Source organism: Callorhinus ursinus, unplaced genomic scaffold, assembly GCF_003265705.2.
Source record: "Callorhinus ursinus isolate GAN/ISIS: 27379988/994484 unplaced genomic scaffold, GSC_fseal_2.0 scaffold52, whole genome shotgun sequence".
Taxonomy (NCBI): Eukaryota; Metazoa; Chordata; class Mammalia; order Carnivora; family Otariidae; genus Callorhinus; species Callorhinus ursinus.
Genome location: NW_027397114.1, coordinates 7,662,895 through 7,684,098, shown reverse-complemented (window position 1 = coordinate 7,684,098; position 21,204 = coordinate 7,662,895). Strand labels below are relative to the sequence as shown.

The following is a 21,204-nucleotide window of genomic DNA, read 5'->3' as shown; positions in this document are numbered from 1 at the left end:
GCAGCCCCATCTCTGAAATGGGGCCACAATGATAACCCTCCCCGCCCCCACCGCCCAGGGTGGGTGTTGATGGCCATGATGATGGCGGTCAGTCAGCCTTTTGGAAGCCGTGGAACTCGGTGTCTGTGGAAGCCATTCTTCCCCTAGTTTTGGTGGGAGGTGCTGGGTCCTCAAAGGCTGTCCCTCAGGTCTACGTGCCTCAGCCACAGGCTCGGGAGGCGTGTGTGTGTGTTGGGTGAGGGGTGGCTTTTCCTGAAATGTGGCTGAATCTCTTCTTTCCCCCTGTGGCTCACAGGAGGTGACTGAGGCCTGGCAGCAGGCCTAATGCACGGGGGAGGAAGGGGACCAATGAGGCATGGCAGCTGGGTGGAACATGGCTGGGTCCCAGAATCCTCTTCTTTGCCCCAGTTGGCCCTACGAGTCAGCCCCTGTGTGGGGGTGCATTTGTCTGCTGCAGTGCCTGACAGCCCTGGACCTAGGCTATACTTGGGGGGTGCGCCTTTGAGACTGGTGGATGGTCAGGCTGGGGGTATGCCAGGGAGACTGTGTTTGTCTCCCAGTGGGGAGACACCTGGCACCTGCTGTGGGCAACACCATGCCTGGCATGGGTGGCACTCGGGAACCCCTGTCCCCTGCCGGGCTGTGGAAAAGTCAACTTTGAGGCTGGAGGGTGGCAGACAGCAGGGCTGGGCCTGGGGAGGCCAGGAGCTCAGGGATGGTGGGCATACGGGGAAAGGATTCAGAATTCTGCATGGGGACCTCAACCCCCGGCCTTCTCTTTTTTTTTCTGCTTCTGTACTGTCCTTTGTCACCTGTGCGTCCCTTAAAGGTCTTGAACTTGTGTGTGTGTGTGTGTGTGTGTGTGTGTGTGTGTTGGGAGGGGAGACTGAGGAGAGGGAGGGCAGGGGGGAGGGGAGCGTTCTGGGGGGAGGGCTTGAGCTGTTCTGTCTGCTTTCTTTCTCCTTTGAATTTGTCCCAAATCCATCTCTCTCTCACTGTCCTCTCTGTGCCCAGCCTCCCCTGTCTGTCCATCTGTCTGTCTCTAGGGAGGGAGGGAAAAGGGAGGGTCCCATGCCCCGGACCTTGGGCCTCCATCGCCTTGCCATCATTACTCCTGCCTCCAGTACCCTAGTTCTGGCCCCTTCCAAGCCAGTCCCAGCCTTTAGGACAAGTGTGTCCTGGACATTCTAGTCTGAGGGGGGAGGCTTGGGTCTCCCCCCCCCCCAACACGCACACACACCTCTCCTTAGAGGATGCTCACAAAAGGAACCCTGGGCAGGCTCCTTTCCACATCTTTCCGGAACCACCTAAAGGAAACGCCGCTTCCCTCACCTGTTCACACCAGCAGTAGGAAGGAGGAAGGGGACTCACGGCTAGAGATGTTCAGGACCCCTGCTTCCAACCTCTCCTTGGCTTCAAAAAACAGCACCTCACCTGCAGTCATTACCCTTCCAAACGAAGAAGAGCACGAAGCCAGAGGACGAAGCCGGACCCTGCCCTTGCCCCCCGACTTCCTTCGAGCCCCTCCCCCTGCTGCCTCTTCTGTCCCCTAGTTGGGGGGTGGGTAGCCCCTCTGATCTCAGCCTGGCGCCTCTTGGCCTGCCTTAGGCCTGCCCGTCCCCTGCCCCACCGTCCGTCCCCCCCCCCCGCCCCGCGCAGTGACCCCCGGTGAGGGCTGGGCAGCCCCAGGCCTGGCGCCCCGTGACCCCGCCGTGCCCCCTCTCCCCTCTCGCAGATCCGGAGCGGAGCAGCCCCCCCATGCTGTCTGCGGACGATGCGGAGTACCCGCGGGAGTACCGGACCCTGGGGGGCGGGGGCGGCGCGGGCGGCGGGGGCCGGCGCTTCTCCAACGTGGGGCTGGTGCACACGTCCGAGCGCAGGCACACGGTGATCGCCGCCCAGAGCCTGGAGGCGCTCAGCGGGCTCCAGAAGGCCGACACTGACCGCAAGCGCGACGCCTTCATGGACCACCTGAAGAACAAGTACCCCCAGCACGCCCTGGCCCTGCGGAGCCAGCAGGACAGGGTGCGCGAGCAGGTGAGTGGGGGCCGGCTGTGGGCTGGGGAGGGGTGTGCCCCGTGCTCCCCTGCGCCCCCCCCCCCCCCGGGCCCTGATTCGGTGGGGCGTCTGAGGAGAGAGCCCGACAGAGGGGCAGTCAGGGAGTCGCCCTGGTTGGCCTTTTCTGGAGTCTGGGGAGGAAGGGGATGGGGGCTCCGCCTCCGGACCTCTGCCTGCAGTCCCGGAGTTGGGAGCACTGGCTGGAGCAGAGAGGCAGAGGGGCGGTTGGACTGCGCTGACGGGCAGGAAGGTTGTCTTGGAGGCCAAAGCAGTGGCGGGGAGGAGGAGGGGACCATCTTGGGGACCGACTGTTCCCAGCCTGAAGGTCCATCCGGCCTAGAGCTGAGACTCCCGGGGTGGCCCCTCTGTGACATGGCCCTATTGGGAGCCTCAGTAGGCTGGATCTGCTGTGCCCCCAGCCCCTGTAAGATAAGAACAGAGCCCAGAACTCCTGGGGCCTTTTACCTGCCCCCGCCAAAGACTCGCTGTGTGACTTTGACGTAGAGGCTGCCTTGGTTTCTCTCCTGCCATCAGTAAGGCTTACAGAGGAGTCAGGGTGCCTGCTTCTGGACCAGGGCCTGCCTCCTTCTATCTGGGGTGGGATGCTTCCCTTGGAAACCTCTCCCAGATCCTTAGGTTCCTGGATGTACCTCTCCATCCAAGTATGACTTTCTTGTCTGTAGGAAAGTTCTTTCTTGGGACAAGCCTTCCGCCTACAGTCCCACATTGGCGAGATGCCTTGATGGCCGAGGAGACCCAGGCCTCGTCCGCTCGGGTCAGAGGACGGGAGGGTGGTACGTCCCATCCACACTATTTCAGTCGGGTCTGGGGGTGTCAGTCCCTGCTCCCACACCTGTCTTGCTCCGTCCCCCTTTCCAGGGGCTGCTGAGTGTGGCTGGGAAAGGGAAGGAGTGTCCCCACTCCTATTGTCACAGCAGGGAACGAGGACACATTGGCGCACCTCCCCCCTGATGTCACCTCCAGTTCTGTCTTGCTTTTGCCTTTTCCCAGCTTCCGAGTCCTCCTGGGAGCAGAGTTCTGATTGGAATAAGGGAGAGCTGCAGATGGAGATATGGCCCTCACCCTCAGGGAGCCCTTCTTTGTGGGTTCCTTCTGTGTGCTCTGGCTTGGGAGAGGGGGCAGGGACATTTGTGATCTGGAGGGGGTGAAAAGATGCTTACACTGAAGTAGAAGGGGCACGGTCAGTTGGGAGGGGGTTTAGAGAAGGGAAGACCTGGTAGGCAGGCCTGGTCAGGAAAGGCTTCCCGGAGGAAGAGGTACCTAAACTAGGCTTAGAAGGGTGAAAAGGGTCTGAATGGGCATCGAGGACGAGAATGCTGTTTTAGAAGCTGGGAAGATGAGAGGTGAGCATGGTCCTGAGTCAGTTTGGGGGCAGGTACAGAGGCCCACCTGGCCGGTGCTGAAGGCTCAGGGTGGGAAGCAGTGGGAGATGGGGGGGCAGACTGGAAAAGTGGGGCCAGATGGTGGTCGCTAGGAGGGCTGTGGTTGTTTTTGGGTGGTGAATAGGAGGGGGCAATGGGGGGCCTGTCGGGAGACAGGACACTCTCCTTCCCCCCTTGGCCCCCCGCAGGAGGCAGAGGAGGAGAAGAGGAGAGGAGGAAGAGAGTGTGTTAGGGAGATGAAGGGAAAGGGATGGGGGACTGGAGAGAAGACTGAGCAAGGCTTGTTTACTGACCGGACCGAGGAGCCAAAGACAGAAAACCTCGGTAGCAGGGAGATGTCAGTGCCTCGGGGAGAAATAAGAGGGTGGGAAGGAAACGTTTGGAGGCTGGGAGACAGGAATAGGGGAGGTGAGTTTGCAGAGCAGGGAGAACATTCACCGGGATGCCTATTAGGTGCGCCGTATGTACAGCCCAGGACTCTGAAGGGACAACAGCTTTGGGAGGAGAGTGAGCGTGCTGATCAAGGCGGGATGGCAGGGGGACCCAGGGCATCAGCAGGGCCACCAGGGCAGAATGGAGTCTGACTGGGGAGAAGGCCATGACAGTGGGAAGGAGGAGCCAGGAACATTCTCTCCCATCATGAGGAAGAGGAGAAAGGCCCAGGAGGAGGGTGACCTGCACTTCAGAAGTCAGCCGGGGGTGAGGGAGAGAGAAGGAGCCATCGGGACTGGCTGGGATCTGTGGGTCCAGAGAATACCCCTCATCTCTCATGGTACGGTGAGGTAATGGCCAGTTTCAGGGGTTGAGGAGATTGGAGGTGGCGGGAGAGCACGACCTGGGGCGCAGATCGGTCTGGGAGGTTTGGCCATAAAAAGATGAAGACAGCGGGGTTGATGGCCTCAGGGGGCAGCAGGCCTGAGAGGGGAGGTGTGGGTGCGTTGGAGGGCCTCAGAAGTGTCTGGCACGGTCGCTGGCACAGATAGGCACTCAGCAAATACTTAGTAGATGAGTCAAAGCACAGCAACTCGCTCACAAATTCATTCCGTTGTTCATTCACTCATTCATTCCCTCCGGTAGAGTGTGAGTGGGTAGGACCTACAGCAGTTCCCTGGCCTGGGAGGGCCCGGCGCCTAAGGGTAGTGCCGGCTGGGTGAATGGCAGTGGAATGAATGAAGATGAATGAATTTGGGGATGCCGAGTTGGGGCGAGGGCCTCGAGGATGGGGGGGAAGGTCCTGGGGGAATCAGGAGGTGATGGGTTTCAAGCCTTATGTGTGGTGTGGCCCGGGGGTGGGAGTTGACAGGGAAGAAGGAAGTGCTGTCACTGCAGAGGCACAGGGAGGTGAGGACCCCTGCGGAATGGTTCCCGTCTCTGTGAGGTAGGAGGTGACATCTTCAGTGCGGAGGGAATGAGGAGCTCGAAGAGCAGACAGGTGAGGAACGGCTCCCTGGCAAAGTGCACAGGGAGCCTGTCAAGAAGTGAAGAAAAGGAATTCAGGAGTATCTGATGGAGGAGGCCTTCTCCTGGGCTCAGGGAGCCCCCAGTCGGACAGAAGAGAAACATCCAGAAACAGACCAGGGGCTATCATTAGAGATCCAGCCCCGGGAAGGGACTAGCAAGTATTGCAGGTCCCTCTGGGGTGTGAGCTCTGTGCCAAAGCTTGTCCCAGGAATGTCCCTCCCCGCCCCGTCACAGTCCCCCAGCGGCTCCTGCCCGCTCCCCCTAATGGGGTGTCCCCCCCTTCGCACACACAGGTTGGCGGCTGGACCGTGGACCCCGTGTGCCTCCTCAGCTCCCTCTGCTCCCACCTCCATGGCGACTCCGCCCCCTCCGGGGCTGGCCAGCCGGCCCAGGTGAGTCACCCACTGCCCCCAGGCCCCCCAAGCCCCTGGCGGAGTTTGGCTTTGGGGAAGACTTTTTTTGGAGGGGGGGTATCTAGGATTTTAATTTTGCATCCTTTTCTCTTATGTAAGAGCCCCCCCCCCCCCTTCCAGGAGACTCCTATGCCCTGTACTCTCCCCTGATTGTCTAATTCCTACCACTGCCTCCTCAAAGGTTTGGCTTTGGGGAAGGAATTTTTTGAGGAGGAATACTCAGGTTTTGAAAAAAATTTTTTTGGATTCTTTTCTCCTTCAAACAGGAGTACCTACCCCACCCTCATCCCATCGGTTTTCAGGAGACTCTTATGATCTGTGCTCCGTTCCCACCCCCACCGTAGGCCACCTCACTCCCATACCCCCCACCCCACACTACCTTTCCATCTCTGAGCGGACCCAGCCTTCCCCTGAGGTCTTACCATCAGGAAGTTCTTCACAATGTCTATCACCCTTCTTGGTATGTTCAAGGCTTAGTTTCCAATTTTTAGAGGACTTTGGCATCTAGCCATTTGTTCTGAATTTGTTCCTTGATTCCTCATCAAGCCTCAGTTTCCCCTGATGGGAAGACGGATCTCAGCTTAGACAGGGGCACACTTAGGCAGAGCTTAGGCTCCCAGCTCAGGCCTGGACATTGCCATGGGAGAAAAATAGGCATCTGGGGCCCCAACAGGGAGGAAGGAAAAGGGAGTCTGAATTGCAGCCGGGGAGGGGGCACACCCTGAGGGGGGCCTTGGCTTGAGGGTGTTCAGCTGTAGGAGGCAGACTGTAGAAACGGGGAATCCACAGGGTAGCATGGGTACCAGCTTCACTTCCTCACAGCAGCCCTGGCCCTGGAGACAGGCAGCAAGGCTTGACTTTTTCAAGGAGAATTAGAAGGAAAGACGTGACAGCTCAGGAGAGGACAAGGCTCCAGAGCACGGTCGTTTTAGAGGAGTGTAACTCAAGTCTGGCAACAGATTGGCACGCTTGGCATCACCACAGGGCATTCCGCCCGCTTCCCTTCCTGGCTTTCAGCCCCATCTTGACGGCACTTCAGGGAACAAAGATGTGTCTGCCCCCCAGGGCTGGACGGCAAATGGGACAGACTTGTCCTGAGTGGCCAAGTGCACGTGGAGACCAAAACAGGGCTGCGACGGGGATGGTGATGGGGCAGCAGACAGGTGTGATGTGCCTGGGGCATACGGAGATCCTCTCCGGATGATGTGTCTTGTCACTAGATATGGTTGGGGTGACGGAAAGGCGTGAGGATGAGCTTGGTGAGCTCAGTTGTCCCAGGTCATGGGGCTCTAGGCCTGTCTGCATCTGGGATTTGCCCTGAGGGAGGAAATTCCATACCAGACCCTGGCCCCGGGGCTTTGTGATTACAGAGGAAAGCTGCCATTCATAGGATTTTGTCATCACTCGCTGCTTGGTGTTTATCACACTTCTCCCTGGCTGAGTCTGAGGCTCCTTTATGTAAAGTGCAGGATCAGAGAGGGTCAGCAAATGCCAGAGTTGCACAGCAGAGCAGGATCAGAGGCCATCAGGGAAGCTCAGGCATCCTAGGCCTCCCAGACTTGGCTGGGATTGAGTCACAGGAGAGCTGAGGAGGGGGGCAGTGGCCCCTGAGACCCTGGTGGGGAGAGGCCATGATCTCGGAGGGTGACAGGTCGGGAGACAGGACACTTTCCTTCCCCCTTCCCCCCCTCCCCCCCCAGGCTAGACCTTTGGGAGTGGGAGGCTGAAGAGGACCCTGGGAGAGGACCAGAGGCTAGACTCCGAGCCACAGCCCCTCCCCCCGCTTCCACCAGGCGGCCTAACCTCCCCCCCTCCTTCTGCAACCCGAGTCCCGGGCGGCGGGCCGGCGTATCGGGTGACCGCGGCGACGCAGCCACCAGCCTCCGCTGATCCTCGGCGGGGCTGCGCCGGCGGGGCCGCGCCGGGGGAGGGGGCCGGAGAGGGGATGTGCTCGGCGGCGCGCCGCGCAGCGCCAGGTGGAGTCGCGGTTACCGGGGCGACCGGGGCCCGGGCCGGCTCGGTGGCGGCGGCTCTCGCACTGCAGCAAAGGGCACCGGCGGCGGCTGCGGAGGCGGCCGGGGGAGGGGAGAGCCCGGGCGGGTGGAAGTAGGGGGCCGCCCTCCCTCCCTCCCCCGCCCGACGCAAGGACCTGGGGCTGGGGGCCCCCCCGCGCATACACCTGTGGCCGCAGGTAAGGAGGAGCGGCTGCGGGGGCCGGGGCCGCAGCCTGGGGTTCCGCGGGCGGTGGGGCACGGAGTTGGGGGCCAGCTCCGCGGCTCGGAGGGGCGGTCCGGGGGTGGGAGGCGCGCAGGCCGTTGCGGTTCCCGGTCCCCGAGAAACGCCCCCTCCCCTCCCCCCACCGCGTTCGCCGCCTTCCGCGTGGGTCGCCCCCCCAAATGCGGCGGGAGCCCCCTCCCCCAACCTCGGAAAGTCGTGACCTTCCTGGGGTGCGCCCTTGCCCCCCGGCGCCGCGCAGGTCCCGCAGCGCCCCCCCACCACGCGCTCTGCACTGGGGACGGGTAGGAGGTGAGGGTGTCGCTGGGCACCCCTGAGGGGAGGGTCGTGCATGTGCGTCGTGGTGGGAGGCTGGCCACGCGGGGGCACGTTAGGTAGCCCCAGCCTGGGGGGGCGGCTGTTTACGTGGACGCGTGTTCACAGGAGTTGAGAGGTGGGTGTGTGCGGCGGTGCACTCGGAGCCGGGGGAGCAGCCGGAGCTGCGAACCATTTGGTGGTCCTCCCTCCCTGGAGGATGCGTCGTCGGGGCTTGAGGTCAAGGAGGGGTCACGCCACTCACCTAGCCAGCTGGGGACGTCTGCCCGAGGAGGGGAGAGACCTCGGCTGGCCTGCGCTCGGATTCCCGGGGCGGGGGGGGGGGGGGGGCACGGCCCCGCCCCCCCCAGGGCTCGTCGGGGAGAAAAGGATCAGCTGCAGGGGGGAGGGAAGAACCCCACTAAGGGTGTTTAGGGTGGGGAAGGGCGGGGGTTAACTCCTCAGCCCCCAGAGGGAAGATGCTATTTCCTCTTCTCACCAGAGAGTTTGAGGACTCCCTGGCCTTGCTTTCTTGGGTCTCTGGGAAGCTCCCCCTCCCTCATTTCTGAAATCCTGGTCCCTAGAGAGTGAATGGTTGGCTTCCAAATCGAATCCTTTAGAACACCTCTCATTTTGTCCCCCTGCTCCTGTAAGACTCTTTCTTACAAGTGATTACCCTTAGCAAGGGCTCTCCCATTCAAACCTTTCTTCCACTTCACAGGGTCCTCTGGGAAGGGGAGACCCCTCCCTGAGTATGGGGGAGGGTACTGGAGGTGTTTGCTGGGGGTGAGGGGCCAGAACTCTCTTGGGCCCTTCCTGCCCTTTGCCCTCCTTCCAGGGGGTTTCTGGTGCTGCGAAACTCCCAGGGAAAAGGCCCAGAAGGCTGAGCGGTGCTGGGTGCCAGGGGATGGCGGGAGCCGTGCCAGAGAAGAGTATTCAGAGACATACCCCTCCTCCTATGGGCTGGGCCTATTTTTCTTCACATTCATTCATGGTCAAATATTTGTTGAGGGCCTACTACATACCCAGGCATTGCGTTAGGTTACACAGGAGGAACAGACAACCAGGAAAAGGGTGAGGAGGTTGGTTGGGGAGAACCTCGTCTTAGCAAACGGGGAGGAGCTCTCTGCTCTCAGTGACCCAAGGCTGTCCCTTGGGTTTAACACCCTGGAAAGAGACAGAGACAGAGGATGGACGGCATTCCTAATGACTTCTCCCGACACTGTCTTCTTCCCCTGCCCCAAGGACACTGAGTTGCCAGGAGACTATGTGTCTTATTCCTGGTGGGGCTAAGATAAAAGGAGATCTTTCCTCCCGCTTTCCAGAGAGGCCAGAGGGGCTAGGATCTACTCAGTGTGCTCTACGGGCCGGAGCCCAAAGTCTCAGAAGTCTGATCTCAGCCTCACCCCAAGTTTGTCAAGCACAAATGCAGCTACTCTTCCCCTGTTACCCTTTAGCGGGGTTTGCCTGGATTTCCGGGGGCTCTGAGGCTACCCAGTCCTCTCCCCTGTCCCCAGCTAGTGACCCCTCTCTTCCGGGGCTGACCGTCCCATGGATGTGCCCAGCCTCGGAAGTCGGGAGGGAAGCCCAGGCTCAGGGCACAGCTAGCGTGGCTGTGGCCAGGCCCCCAAGGCCCAAGGTGGCTTCAGCCATCTGTACATCCTGAGTCCAATGTATTGACACTGGGGGCTGGGTGGGGTGGGGGACCTTCTGCCTCTTGAATCAGGAGTTAACCTATCCAACGCCTGATGTCTGGGGTATCATCGGCATGGGACAGTTGCTGCCGCTGAGATGTCCAGGGGCACTATGACCTGGCTAGTGGAGGGAAGCAGGGATGAGACTTTCTCTTTGTGTGTATAGGGTGCGGGTACCGTTTTGTGTTTCTGCAGCTGGTGTGTGTGTGTGTGTGTGTGTGTGTGTGTGTGTGTACTGTGTGTGAATGGGACCTATGTCTCTGTGGGTTTCTGTGACTCTGGGGGAGGCTAGGGGGTGTGTGAATGGTACCTGTGTTTCTGTGAGCGGAGTCGGAGTGTATGTGAGCAAGTCAGGGTCCGGTGGGGGAGGTGTGTTTGTGCATGAGCGGGGCTGGTCTCTGTATGAAAATCTCTGTCTCTGAGTTTCTGGGGTTGTTTCTGACCATGGAGGGCTTCTCTCCAAGTGCTTGGGTCCCTTTGTGAGTGTGTTTTTGTCGTTCTGGGTGGTTTCTCTGGCGATATCCTTATCTGAGGACGTCTGAGAGTCTGTGCTCGGCTCGGTGAGGGCCTGGGTGCTCCGGGGCGCCGGGGCGCACTGTGTACACTGAGTAATGGTGGTGGTAGGTGAGGGACGGCGGCCTTCTCTGCAGAGCTGGCCGTCACTGCCGGGGCTGCAGACACGAGTCTCATCATAAACCTTCCCGTGCCCCCTGCCTGGCTCTGTCGGCTCCTCCCCACCCGCGTGTCCCCTCCTTCTGCTCCCCCTCCCCTTCCCAAGGCCACAGGCAGCTGTGGCTAGGGCCCGTTACTCCAGCCTCTTGCCTCCCCTCCCCTCGGACCCTGTGGGCATCTCCTGGCACTCATGGGGGTGGCATATGTCCATAGATCGTTCTAGGCATTGGTTGGGATACAGATGTTGTTGTCCCCTTCCCTTGCTTGGCATGTGACTATCTTTTGTGTCTTTTGGAGCCAATGCCGGGGGGAGCGGGGGCGGAGGGGAGGTGGGAATTATAGCTCAGATGGGGAAGGCCCTGGTGAGTGAACCTTTTCATCCCAGACCAAACCTGGCATCACCCCCACCCTAAAGGTCTAACTCAAGTAAAGCCTCCATCCCAGCAGGGCCCCTCGACTCAGCCCCTGTCCAACTCCTCTCTGCCATGAAAGCATTCAGGTGGCACAGGATACCCCTCTGTGATGTCCTTCCCCTATCAGGGACCCTCAGCGTCCCTCTTCTCTGCCAGTGGCTCTGAGGCCTGGGAATTTTGTCTGCTTGTGCCAGGCACCCTAGTGCCAGGCCATCTGCTGCCTCTGTCTTCCTGCTGAGGCTGGCACCGGTCAGCAGGGTGCCCTCAGCTTTGCCAAGAACCAGCCCAGCCTCTGGGCCTCCTTCCCTGTCCTTAGCCATCTGCAAGGGCCTTCTGGTCTCTAGGGAAGACAGGGTGACCTTAGGTTATTGTGAATGAGGAGGAAACTGAGGTCCCCTACTCTGGGGGTACAAGGAGTCTTCCTCTCTCTCTATCTGGCTCTAGGACCCTGACCACACTCCCAGTCTCTACAGCTCCTCTTGCTTCCCCTGGCTCCCCATTCATTGCCCAGTACTGTGAAGCGACTGGTACCTGTCCACTTGGCTCTGTAATTCCGGTCCATTGTGGTACAGGCCTCCCTGCCTGGCCTTGGCCGCCAGCCTCCCTCTTCCACTCTCTGTCATATCGACCCCCCTGGACTCCAGTTCTGACCCCACTGTGCTCCACTCAGATGCTTTCTGCCTGTCCACCGAAGCCCACCCAGCTGGCCCCAGCTCCTCTTTGCAGCCCAATCTGCTACTTTCCCAGACCCTGCTCCCCAGCCAGACTGGACTAGCGACTATTCCCTCAACACACTCTCTGCCTGCCTGCCCCTGGGCACTTGTCCATACTGTCCCCCTGCTCAGCACACCTTTCCTCCCAATCTCCAGCTGCTCATTTTTCAAGGCCCAGCTCAAATGTCACCTCTTCCGGGAAGTTTCCCCTGGCCCATCGCAACCAGATGCCACTTCTCTGACCCCGCAGCTCCGATTCATTTCTGCCAGGGTCTCATGGGTTCCCTATATCATGGTCTTCGGCACCTTTCCTACCCGTGATTCTCTGAGTTACCGTGACTAGAATGCGTGGCTTGTGAACGTCTGGAAGGGCCCTCCCTTGTCCCCACCAGTGAGCCTGGAGCCTGCCCAGGGCTGGCCTGGGTCTCAGGAGGGACGGGATGTACCAGGCACTGTTTCTTTCCTGTTCCTGGGAGGGCAGAGGGCCTCTAACCCACCTCCGCCCCTACTCTCCCCTCCCAGCCCCCCGCGTAACCATGTCTTCTCTTGTTCCCATCAGCAGCCAAACTACTGGAGCTTCAAGGTCAGTGTGTGTGCTTCTGCTTCTGTGACAACTGCATGTGCTCTCCTGCCCCTGGCCCTCCCTGCACATGCTTTGCGCAGGGGTGTGCGTCTGCACGGAAACTTCTGGTGGGGGTGGCGGGCCTGGGGCTGCTGCTTTGAGAGAGTCTGGGCTCGCCTGCCAGGGGCTCGTGGATCCAGAGTGGGAGTTTGGGCCACCCCCACTGGGGGTCTGGGCTGGGGGTACTTAGGCTTTCCCATGCTGGGAGGGGCATTTTGGAAGGAGGGAAGCTGCCTGACATTTGCCCCCACCTGAGACACTGCTGGCTCTGAGGCGGGGACCTGAACCCCATGATCTGGTGGAGGGCCCTCTTCTCTGGACTCAGCCTTCATCTGCCAGCGAGGTCTTGTGCCTCTGATGGGCCCTTCATCCCTTTCTTACTTGTCACTGTGGGGTCAGTGCCAGGCAAGAGGCTCACAGCCCTGCACTCCAGACCCGTTGCCCACGTGGAGGGCTAAGCTCAGGGATGAGCACCTTCCTGCCTCCCCTGGACAGTTTGGACTATCCACAGCGGGAGAGCTCTCTACCCCCTCCAAGGGCATCCTGCTGAGTCCTGGCGGAGCACCCTCAGGTGCCTCCTCCACCGTCTCTGGCACCCAGGCCCAGAACGGAGCCAAATTAGGCTGCCGCTTGTGTCCCAGAGTCTCCAGCCCTCCAACTCCCAGGCATCGTGACAGGGGGTGGGAGGCATCCATCCCCAACTCCCCAGGTGTCGTCCTGCTCCAAGCATCTTATTTGCGAGCATGCTCCCAGAGAGAAGTCCTTGCATCAGAGAAATCACAGAATCATAAACTCATGATGTCAGGCACACAACATTTTTAGAGGAAGCAATAGAACGTAACGGTTCAATGCATGGGGCTGAGAGCCTGGTGGTGAATTCCAAGTCTGCTACTGACTAGCTGGGGGACCTGGGGCAAATTGCATAATCCCCTGGGCCTCAGTTTCTCCTCTGTAAAATGGAACAACAATATCTGCATCATAGAGTTGTTGTAAAGATAGAAGAGAGGAGATACTGCACATCCTAAACACAGTGCCTGGCTCATGGCAAGCCTTACCTGGTAGCTTACTTCAGTAGCTGTTAGAAGCCGCTGACTTGATTCCCAAATCAGAATCACCTTGGGAACTTGTCAGAAACCTTGAACCCCAGGCCCCAACCCCCCAGAGATTTGGATTCAGTGAATGTGGGGTCCTGGAAAGAATGTTTTTAAAAGCTCCCAAGTGATTCTGTCTCATTCTGTGGACTGCCTTTGGGAACCTCAGATCCCTGCCTGACTGTCCCCACTCAAGGTTCCCTCTGCCTGATCTCTGGCCAGGAGTCATCGGCTCCTTGCTGGAGTACCTCCGGGGCCAGGTGTGCCCTGCCTCCCCCAGCAACCCCCTCCTAGCTTTGGAGAGCTCTGCTTGGATTAACATTTTATGCTCTTGCAATCTCCCTCGTAGACAGGAAGTCCTGGGTGTCTCACTTTTTTTCTGCCCTGTTGACTCAGCCCAGGACTGGAGAGAAGTGCTAATGGGCTTTCTCTCTGCTCAAGAGGGTTTTCTACAAAGGCTGTGAGAAGGGAAAGGTGCACAGAGGGCCAGGATGGAGAGCGGAACTATCGGGGCAGGGAATGTGGGCATCTCTTCTCCCCAGGGTGGCCTGGACAGGGTCTTGCCTTCTCTGCAGTCAGCAGCCCTGAGGATCCCTGCCCCCACTTCATTCTGGCCCCTGTTCCATCTTCTTCCTGGCACCTCACTTGTGTCCCCCAGCTCTGTGGCCACCCCCTTCATTTCCGGCTAGCGTGCCAGAATTCTGTAGCCCCTCATCCACATCAGCCTGGCAACCACTGGCCTTCCAGTTGCCTGGCAACCTCATTGACCACCAGACCAGACCTGGTTCGACACACTGCTCCGGGGCTGAGGGTGAGAGAGGCTGGCCCTGGTGATCAGCCTAGAGCGAGCCACAGGGTCCAAAGTCTGGGCACAGGCACCCCCATGTGGGTCTCGTTCCTATGCTGCCTCCCTCCTCCCCAGACCCATACCCACTCACTGGTCAAGGCATTGTGCTTGAGACTGGACGCCCCCTGAGGTCTCCAAATCTGACCTTCTGCATCCCCAAGCCTTGGAGACCACATTGGGAACAGCTGGGCACATTGCCCATCAGAGGAAGATGCTCTCTCTTTTCCAGAGTGCTCATCCAATTGGAACGTTGAATTGAGTTAATATGAAGACGGAGAGTAATTAGGAGCTAATCAGGATTTGGGGAAGGAGGGAGCTGATTCCTTTACAGAGATACTTTTACTTTTTTTTTAATTATAAAAATGATATATTCTGATTGTGCAAAATTCCCCCAGAAGAGAAATGTATAAAAGAGAAAGCTCTGTCTCAACCCCGACTTAACCAATATTAATAGTTTTGAGTGATTTTTTGTTAAAAATAGGCAACTTATTTTATAGAAAAGTACAATTAGGCAGCATGATTTTTTTCTTGATAATATATGTATATATAATCCATATAAGTATCTATTGTCTATTGTACATAACATGGAATGTACATAACACAGATCTGACTTATTATCTTCTCCCTTGAATAAAAGAGTTTCTGATGCACCCGAGTTTAAGGGAAGGGGCTGGGGCAGAATGGCAGGAACTGTGGCGCTGTGTGACAGCCCCAGCCTTCAGCCAAAAGAGCCATGTAGGCTCTTACATGGCGACCCCTCCCTCAAGGAGAGAGTGATCAAGCTGTCCCTGCGGCAGGGGACAGTCACTGGGTGACACCCTTCCCTAGCCCCAGCCAGATACTACCCTCAGCTGTAGCTTCAGGGCAAGGGGGCTGCCCATACTGCGTCCTGTGGGAGGCCTTTCTAGGAGGCAAGCCAGGCTGGTTGGCTGTGTGGCAGCATGTGCCTTGTGGGGAGGGGCTGAGGTCAGGCACATATGCTGTGTGCTCAGGTGGATCATACCAGGCTTAGCATGTGCATTGCATGTAGTAGGCAGAGTCTGTTTGAAACTAGTTTCGAGATGATTCTTCCAGGCACCCTAAGTCAAGGACTTTGTGCTCCTCTCTGAGGGCCCATACCTCTCAGAACTGGGAACCTGGGGCCCCTAGTTCTCTCTGCTTCCTCCCTGGGCCTGCTTCCTGCCCCCACCCAAACCTCTGAACTCCAGGAAGGATAAATTCGCCGCTCACAAACCCGCCGCTTAATTAATGTCTGGAACTAATGCCCCAATTTGCTCAATGATTCTGCTGCTCACCTCAGTGACAAATTTGTGTTGTTGTTGTTCTTTGGAAGCTTAAAATAGCAGGCGTGCCCTGGCTCCCGCTCAGATGGTTTCTTGTCTGGCTTCCCAGGGTGCCGGAGTCCTTTGCCCACTTGCTTACCTGCTGGGTGTCCCAGGGAGGCCAAGGCCCTAAGGGGTTGGGGAACTGTCCTGTAGCCACACAGCGAGTCTGGAATGCAGGAGACCGTTGTGTGTGTGTGTGTGTGTGTGTGTGTGTGTGTGTGTGTGTGTGTGTGTTTCACTGGCTGGCAGGGGCTCCCCGGGCCTGGATGGGGGACATGGGCAGAGCCAAGGGGCTCATGTTTGATTCCTCTCATCCTGCCCTGCCCCTGCAGACCCGCAGCTCGCGCCACCCTCAGGGAGCCCAGCCCGGGCTGGCAGACCAGGCAGCCAAGCTGTCATACGCCTCGGCTGAGTCGCTGGAGACCATGTCGGAGGCGGAGCTGCCCCTGGGCTTCAGTAGGATGAACCGCTTCCGACAGAGCCTGCCCCTCTCCCGCTCTGCCAGCCAGACCAAGCTGCGCTCGCCAGGTACTGCTGGCCCGGCCCATCCTCCTCCTGGCCACTGGCTCCTCCCTCCGCCCTGCTCACCCTACAACCCTTTTCAGCCCCTTCACCACTCCAGCTCTCCTTAACCAAACCCCTGGCTCCCTTCCCCACCTTCCCACCTCCCTGCCCCTCAGCAGTCTCCTCCCCTTGGGACCTTTCCCTCCTCGGCTTCTCCCCCACCCCTTCCCTCCCTCCCTTAGCAGCCCCTGCTCCATCCCTTTCTCTCCCAGCCTCCTCTCTCCCTCACCCCTTTCAGCAGCCCCCCCTTTCCTTCATCCCCCACTTGCTCACCTCTCTCCCCCTCAGCAACGACTCCCTCTGTGTCTGCCGGAGTCTGCCGCACCTGCTCCTGCCCCCAATTCCCTTTCCTCGTCCAGGCTCCTACCGGCCCGGGGTTGAGGAGGCGCCTTGAGGGGACGGCAGCATGAGGAGTGCATGGGTGCACCTGCACTCCGGGGCCGCGTCGGGCCTCAGACCCTGCCTCTGCAGGACCAGCGTGGCCCCCGAAGGCCCCCCTCGCTCTCCCAGCCGGCGTGGTGGTGGCGGTGGCGGCAGTGGTTCTGACAGCGGAGGTGGCCTCTCCTTCGCAGGGGTGCTGTTCCTGCAGTTCGGGGAGGAGACGCGGCGCGTGCACATCACGCACGAGGTCAGCAGCCTGGACACGCTGCACGCGCTCATCGCACACATGTTCCCGCAGAAGCTCACCATGGGCATGCTTAAGTCGCCCAACACCGCCATCCTCATCAAGGACGAGGCTCGCAACGTCTTCTACGAGCTGGAGGACGTCCGGTGGGCGTGGCCCCGGGGGGAGGGGTGGGCTTCCCCAGGCTCCTCCTCTGCCGGGGCCTCGACTCCGCAGCTCTTTCCCCCCCAGCCCCGTCCTGACCCAACCTCAGCCCTTCTCTCCTTCCTCGGTCATCCAACCCCCTCCCCTCTAAATCATCCACCCCTGCTGGCTCATTTTGGCTTGAGCTAACCTGAGAAGGGTGCACGGGGCCGACTAGCTGGACGGGTTGGAGGCTGCGGAGTGTGTGTTGGTGGCAGGCAGTCTGAGGCACTGAGCAAGAAGCTAGAAAGCGGTTGGGGCTCTTGGCCCCTCTTTCCACCCCTCTTCCCTCTTCCTGTAGTAGCTAGCCGTACTTATCGCAGGGCTGAGGCATGGTGACCCGTTGCACCTTCCCCTTCCCCCCAGGGACATCCAGGACCGAAGTATTATCAAGATCTATAGGAAGGAGCCTCTTTACGCCGCTTTCCCTGGCTCACACCTTACCAACGGGGACCTCCGGGTATGGCTGGGGATCCCCAGGGCATTGGGGAGGCTGGGCAGATGGGGTCCAGGAGCAGAGTCTAGTTACTTGTCAACAGGGATGACGGCCAGTTTTTGGAGAAGGGAACATAGAGGCTGAAGCAGAGGGTGGCTTCCACTAATTGTGGTCATGGAAGGGTCCTTCCCCTCATCTTCCATGCCCCCCCCTCCATTCAGGATTTTTCCAACAGGCCTCTAGGTATTGTAGGGGTCCTCTATCAGAAACTACTGCTTCCCTTCTTGCTTCCCCAACCCTCGCGACAGGGTGGGCCGCGGGTTGCCCCTCTAGTGCCTCTCCATCTGCCACTTCTTCCTCCATGTTGGGAGCCCTGATGGGAAAGGGGCCCAAATACAGCGGCAGCGAGGTAAGGCAGAGGACAGAAGGGACTTCCTGAGCATCAGGGGGAAGATGCTGTCTCCTTAAGCAAGGCGCAAGGGATCCCCTTTGTGACCAGCACTGTGGGGTTCTGGGACTGTCTTCTGCGCAGAGAGAGATGGTGTATGCCTCGCGGGAGTCGTCGCCCACACGGCGTCTCAACAACCTGTCGCCGGCGCCGCACCTGGCGTCCAGCTCTCCGCCCCCGGGGCTGCCGTCGGGGCTGCCTTCGGGGCTGCAGTCGGGCTCGCCGTCGCGTTCGCGCCTCTCCTACGCGGGGGGGCGCCCGCCCTCCTACGCTGGCAGCCCGGTGCACCACGCGGCGGAGCGGCTGGGGGGCGCCCCAGCCGCCCAGGGCGTCAGCCCCAGCCCCAGCGCCATCTTGGAGCGGCGCGACGTGAAGCCGGACGAGGACCTGGCAGGCAAGGCGGGCGGCATGGTGCTGGTGAAGGGCGAGGGCCTGTACGCCGACCCCTACGGGTTGCTCCACGAGGGTCGCCTGAGCCTGGCCGCGGCCGCCGGCGACCCGTTCGCCTACCCGGGGGCCAGCGGCCTCTACAAGCGCGGCTCGGTGCGCTCGCTCAGCACCTATTCGGCCGCGGCGCTGCAGTCCGACCTGGAGGACTCGCTGTACAAGGCGGCGGGCGGTGGCCCGCTCTACGGCGACGGCTACGGCTTCCGCCTGCCGCCCTCGTCGCCGCAGAAGCTGGCCGATGTGGCGGCGCCCCCCGGAGGCCCCCAGCCTCCGCACAGCCCCTACTCGGGGCCGCCCAGCCGCGGCTCGCCGGTGCGCCAGTCTTTCCGCAAAGACTCGGGCTCCTCGTCGGTCTTCGCAGAGAGCCCCGGAGGCAAGACCCGCAGCACGGGGGGCTCCTCGACGGCCGGAGCTCCCCCTCCCGAGCTCTTCCCCGGGCCTGGGGAGCGCCCGCTCGTTGGGTTTGGGCCGCCGGTGCCAGCCAAGGACACGGAGACCAGGTGAGGGACGCTCACGAGGCCTCGGGGCTCTTAGGGGTGGGGTGGAATGAGGGGACAACGGCAGAGCCTGTGGCAGGATTGTGTCCTGGACTGTGAGGCCCCAGGGTCCTTTGTAGACCTGGAGTCTTGAGGGTTCACGGGAATTATTTGACTGTGGCAGGAAAGGCACTGGAGAGATGGACAGGCCATTTTCCTTCCTTCTGCAAGATCTGGGGGTTAGATGAGAGGGCCTCAGACAAGGTCTCTGGAAACCTGGGTTTGCATCTGTTCCCTGAACCTCAGTTTCCGCAACAAAAACAAGCTGAACCAGCATTCTAGTGCTTTTCTTGCTCAGAGTTTGCAGCCATGAGAGCTGTCCAGCACACGGTCGGCTGAAGTCCACTGGGGAGGGGGTGCTGCCCAGAAATAGGGATGGGCAGAGAGGTATACCGTTAGGTAGCCTCCAAGCTGGGGAACCCTTGCGCATTATTCAGCTCCATCCTAAGGGTGCAGGGCTGGAGGAGGTACCCAGAGCATTGACCCATCCCGTTCTGTCCTCAGGCAGTGTTGCCAAGAGATGAGAAGCAATTCACATTCACACAGCTATCTTGTGGCTTGTGTGCCAGGCACTGCACTGGGTACTGTGGATGCCGAGCTGGGCAAACCTGGTTCCTGCCTTGTCTAGTGGGGGTGACACATTAAAAAATACTTGTAATTCCCTTGGGAGGGTATATATATGTGGTGGGGGAGGAGGGACTCCTTAAAGCTACTGGGGCTCTGGGATGGCTTCAGGGAGGACATAGGGAGGAGGGCATGTCAGGAAAGGGTGCAAGAGGCCTGGTAGTGGGGCCCATTAGGGAGCCAGTAGTGAGAGATGGGGCTGGCAAGGGAGGGGGGTGACTGTCAGATGGAAAGGGGCCTTACCAATGTTAGGTGGGGGACTGTGGGCTTGAACCTTTGGCATTGGGGCCCTCTGAATTGCCTGTGTGCTGGTGGCTGAGGAGGGAATGGTATTTCCTCTAATTACCAATCTTAAGAATGAGGGGCTGGGCAAGAGGGACCCCAAGCCCAGAGAAGGGATTGCTCAGAGCCACCACCCTCTCCAGGGAGCGCATGGAGGCCATGGAGAAGCAGATTGCCAGCCTCACAGGCCTGGTACAGAGCGCCCTACTACGAGGCTCGGAGCCTGAGACCCCCAGGTAAGGTTCTTCTTTAAACACCACTGCCAGGGCTTATGGTTGGGGCAAGAGGAAGGGAAAGTGGGCAGCAGCAGCACTAGGACCAGCTCTGCCAATGTCGCAGTGTGTGACTCTGGGTGAGCCCTTTTCCTTCTCTGGGATTCTATCCTGACATCAGGGAACTGGAGGCGATTATGTCAAAGTCTCACTCAGCTTTGACGGTCTGGGGTCAGCCTGGACCCTCTGATGGCCCTTTTTTCCCTGTGCCACAGCGAGAAGATTGAAGGCTCCAATGGAGCAGGCACCCCCTCAGCACGTGAGTGTACTTGCCTTCTCTGAGCCTCACATTCCTGTCTGTAAAGTGGGAATTAAACCATCAGCTACATCACTGGGCTTCGGTGGATCAATGAGCAGTCACCTTAGCCCAAGATGGCTTTGCCCTGGTGCTTTGCCCCTCACAGAAGGGCTGACCCACTAGTTGGGGCAGGGGGTCAGAGCCACGTGCTTCTCTGGCTACTGTGAGGATCAGGGGTGGGAAAGGCCTTGTCCTGGCCCCTTGCAGGCTCAAGGTTTGTTGTCTTTCTCCCATCCTCGTGGTCCCTCTCTGCAGCCTGTGGGTCAGGCAGCCGGAGCAGCGGCGCCACCCCAGTGTCCGGCCCTCCCCCGCCCTCGGCCGGCAGCACTCCTGCGGGGCAGCCCACGGCCCTCAGCCGTTTGCAGATGCAGCTGCACCTGCGTGGCCTGCAGAACAGCACCAGCGACCTGCGCAGCCAACTTCAGCAATTGCGAAAGCTCCAGGTACTGCCGGCTGCGGGGCCTCGCCCCGTGCCCGCCGCCTCAAGCGCCTCCCCGACAGACCCCACCCACTCGCGCCGAAAACCCTTCCTACAGGTCGCCCCATGCCCTACGCTCTCATCGGAGTTCCTTGCGGGTCACTGGGCCGTTCTGCGAACCCTTTCTCCCCTTACCCTTCCTCACGCTCCCGCTCGCTCGCTGAATCTCTGCTCCCTCACTGAGCCCCACCGCTCGCCCTTGTTCCCCTCACTACGCCCTCTTTCCCCTTCCCTGAATACTCACCGTTCTCCTGGAGCCCCAGTCCACCCCACTGAGCCCCTTCCCCCTGTCAGTATCCCTCAGGGCAGTCCCAATTCCTTCTTTCCCAGCATTCTTTCTCCCCTCCACGCCCTTGGGCGGAAGCCCTCCCCCCCCCCACCCCTTCCTGAGTCCGCACAGTCTTCCCCGCTCTGCCCCGCCTGGCAGATGGTCCCACCAGTCAGGAGCCTGGCATGGCTGTGCCCGCTCCTCGAGAGGGCCTTGGGGCCCGTCAGGTGAGAATAATGAGCAGAGACAGGCTGGAGAGGGGGCAGAGAGTTGCCATCTGGGCAGCGGGTAAGATCTCACCCACCCCGTCATTGCCCCAACTCGGCCTTAGAAGTTAAGTTGATCTTGCGCCAGCCACGGAAGTTCTGTCAAACCCCAGGGCTCAAGTCTTTCATCGAAGCCACGGCCCTGCAGCCGCAAGGTCGGCACGGTCCTACATAGGGCTACCTCTTGCCCCCCCGAATATGCCCATCCGGTTCTCCTGACTCTATTTCCGCGGCCC

The 21,204-nt window shown here is 59.9% G+C and overlaps 1 protein-coding gene across 10 annotated transcripts in view; it reads left to right on the top strand.

Moving 5' to 3' along the window:
• SRCIN1 (SRC kinase signaling inhibitor 1) overlaps positions 1 to 21,204 on the top strand; it is a 68,348-nt gene that overhangs the window by 23,558 nt on the left and 23,586 nt on the right. For 5 of the 10 annotated variants that reach the window (XM_073883841.1, XM_073883835.1, XM_073883837.1 and 2 more), the window contains 10 exons: positions 1,736 to 2,037; positions 5,216 to 5,314; positions 11,916 to 11,939; positions 15,574 to 15,769; positions 16,378 to 16,576; positions 16,980 to 17,073; positions 17,582 to 18,444; positions 19,530 to 19,622; positions 19,874 to 19,917; positions 20,212 to 20,399. In XM_073883841.1, coding sequence (XP_073739942.1) covers positions 1,759 to 2,037; positions 5,216 to 5,314; positions 11,916 to 11,939; positions 15,574 to 15,769; positions 16,378 to 16,576; positions 16,980 to 17,073; positions 17,582 to 18,444; positions 19,530 to 19,622; positions 19,874 to 19,917; positions 20,212 to 20,399 — 2,079 coding nt within the window. In that variant the 5' untranslated portion in view covers positions 1,736 to 1,758. Of the gene's footprint in view, positions 1 to 1,735; positions 2,038 to 5,215; positions 5,315 to 7,264; positions 7,527 to 11,915; positions 11,940 to 15,573; positions 15,770 to 16,377; positions 16,577 to 16,979; positions 17,074 to 17,581; positions 18,445 to 19,529; positions 19,623 to 19,873; positions 19,918 to 20,211; positions 20,400 to 21,204 lie in introns of those variants that run through there. The other 5 variants (XM_073883838.1, XM_073883842.1, XM_073883834.1 and 2 more) reach the window with 4 other exon arrangements.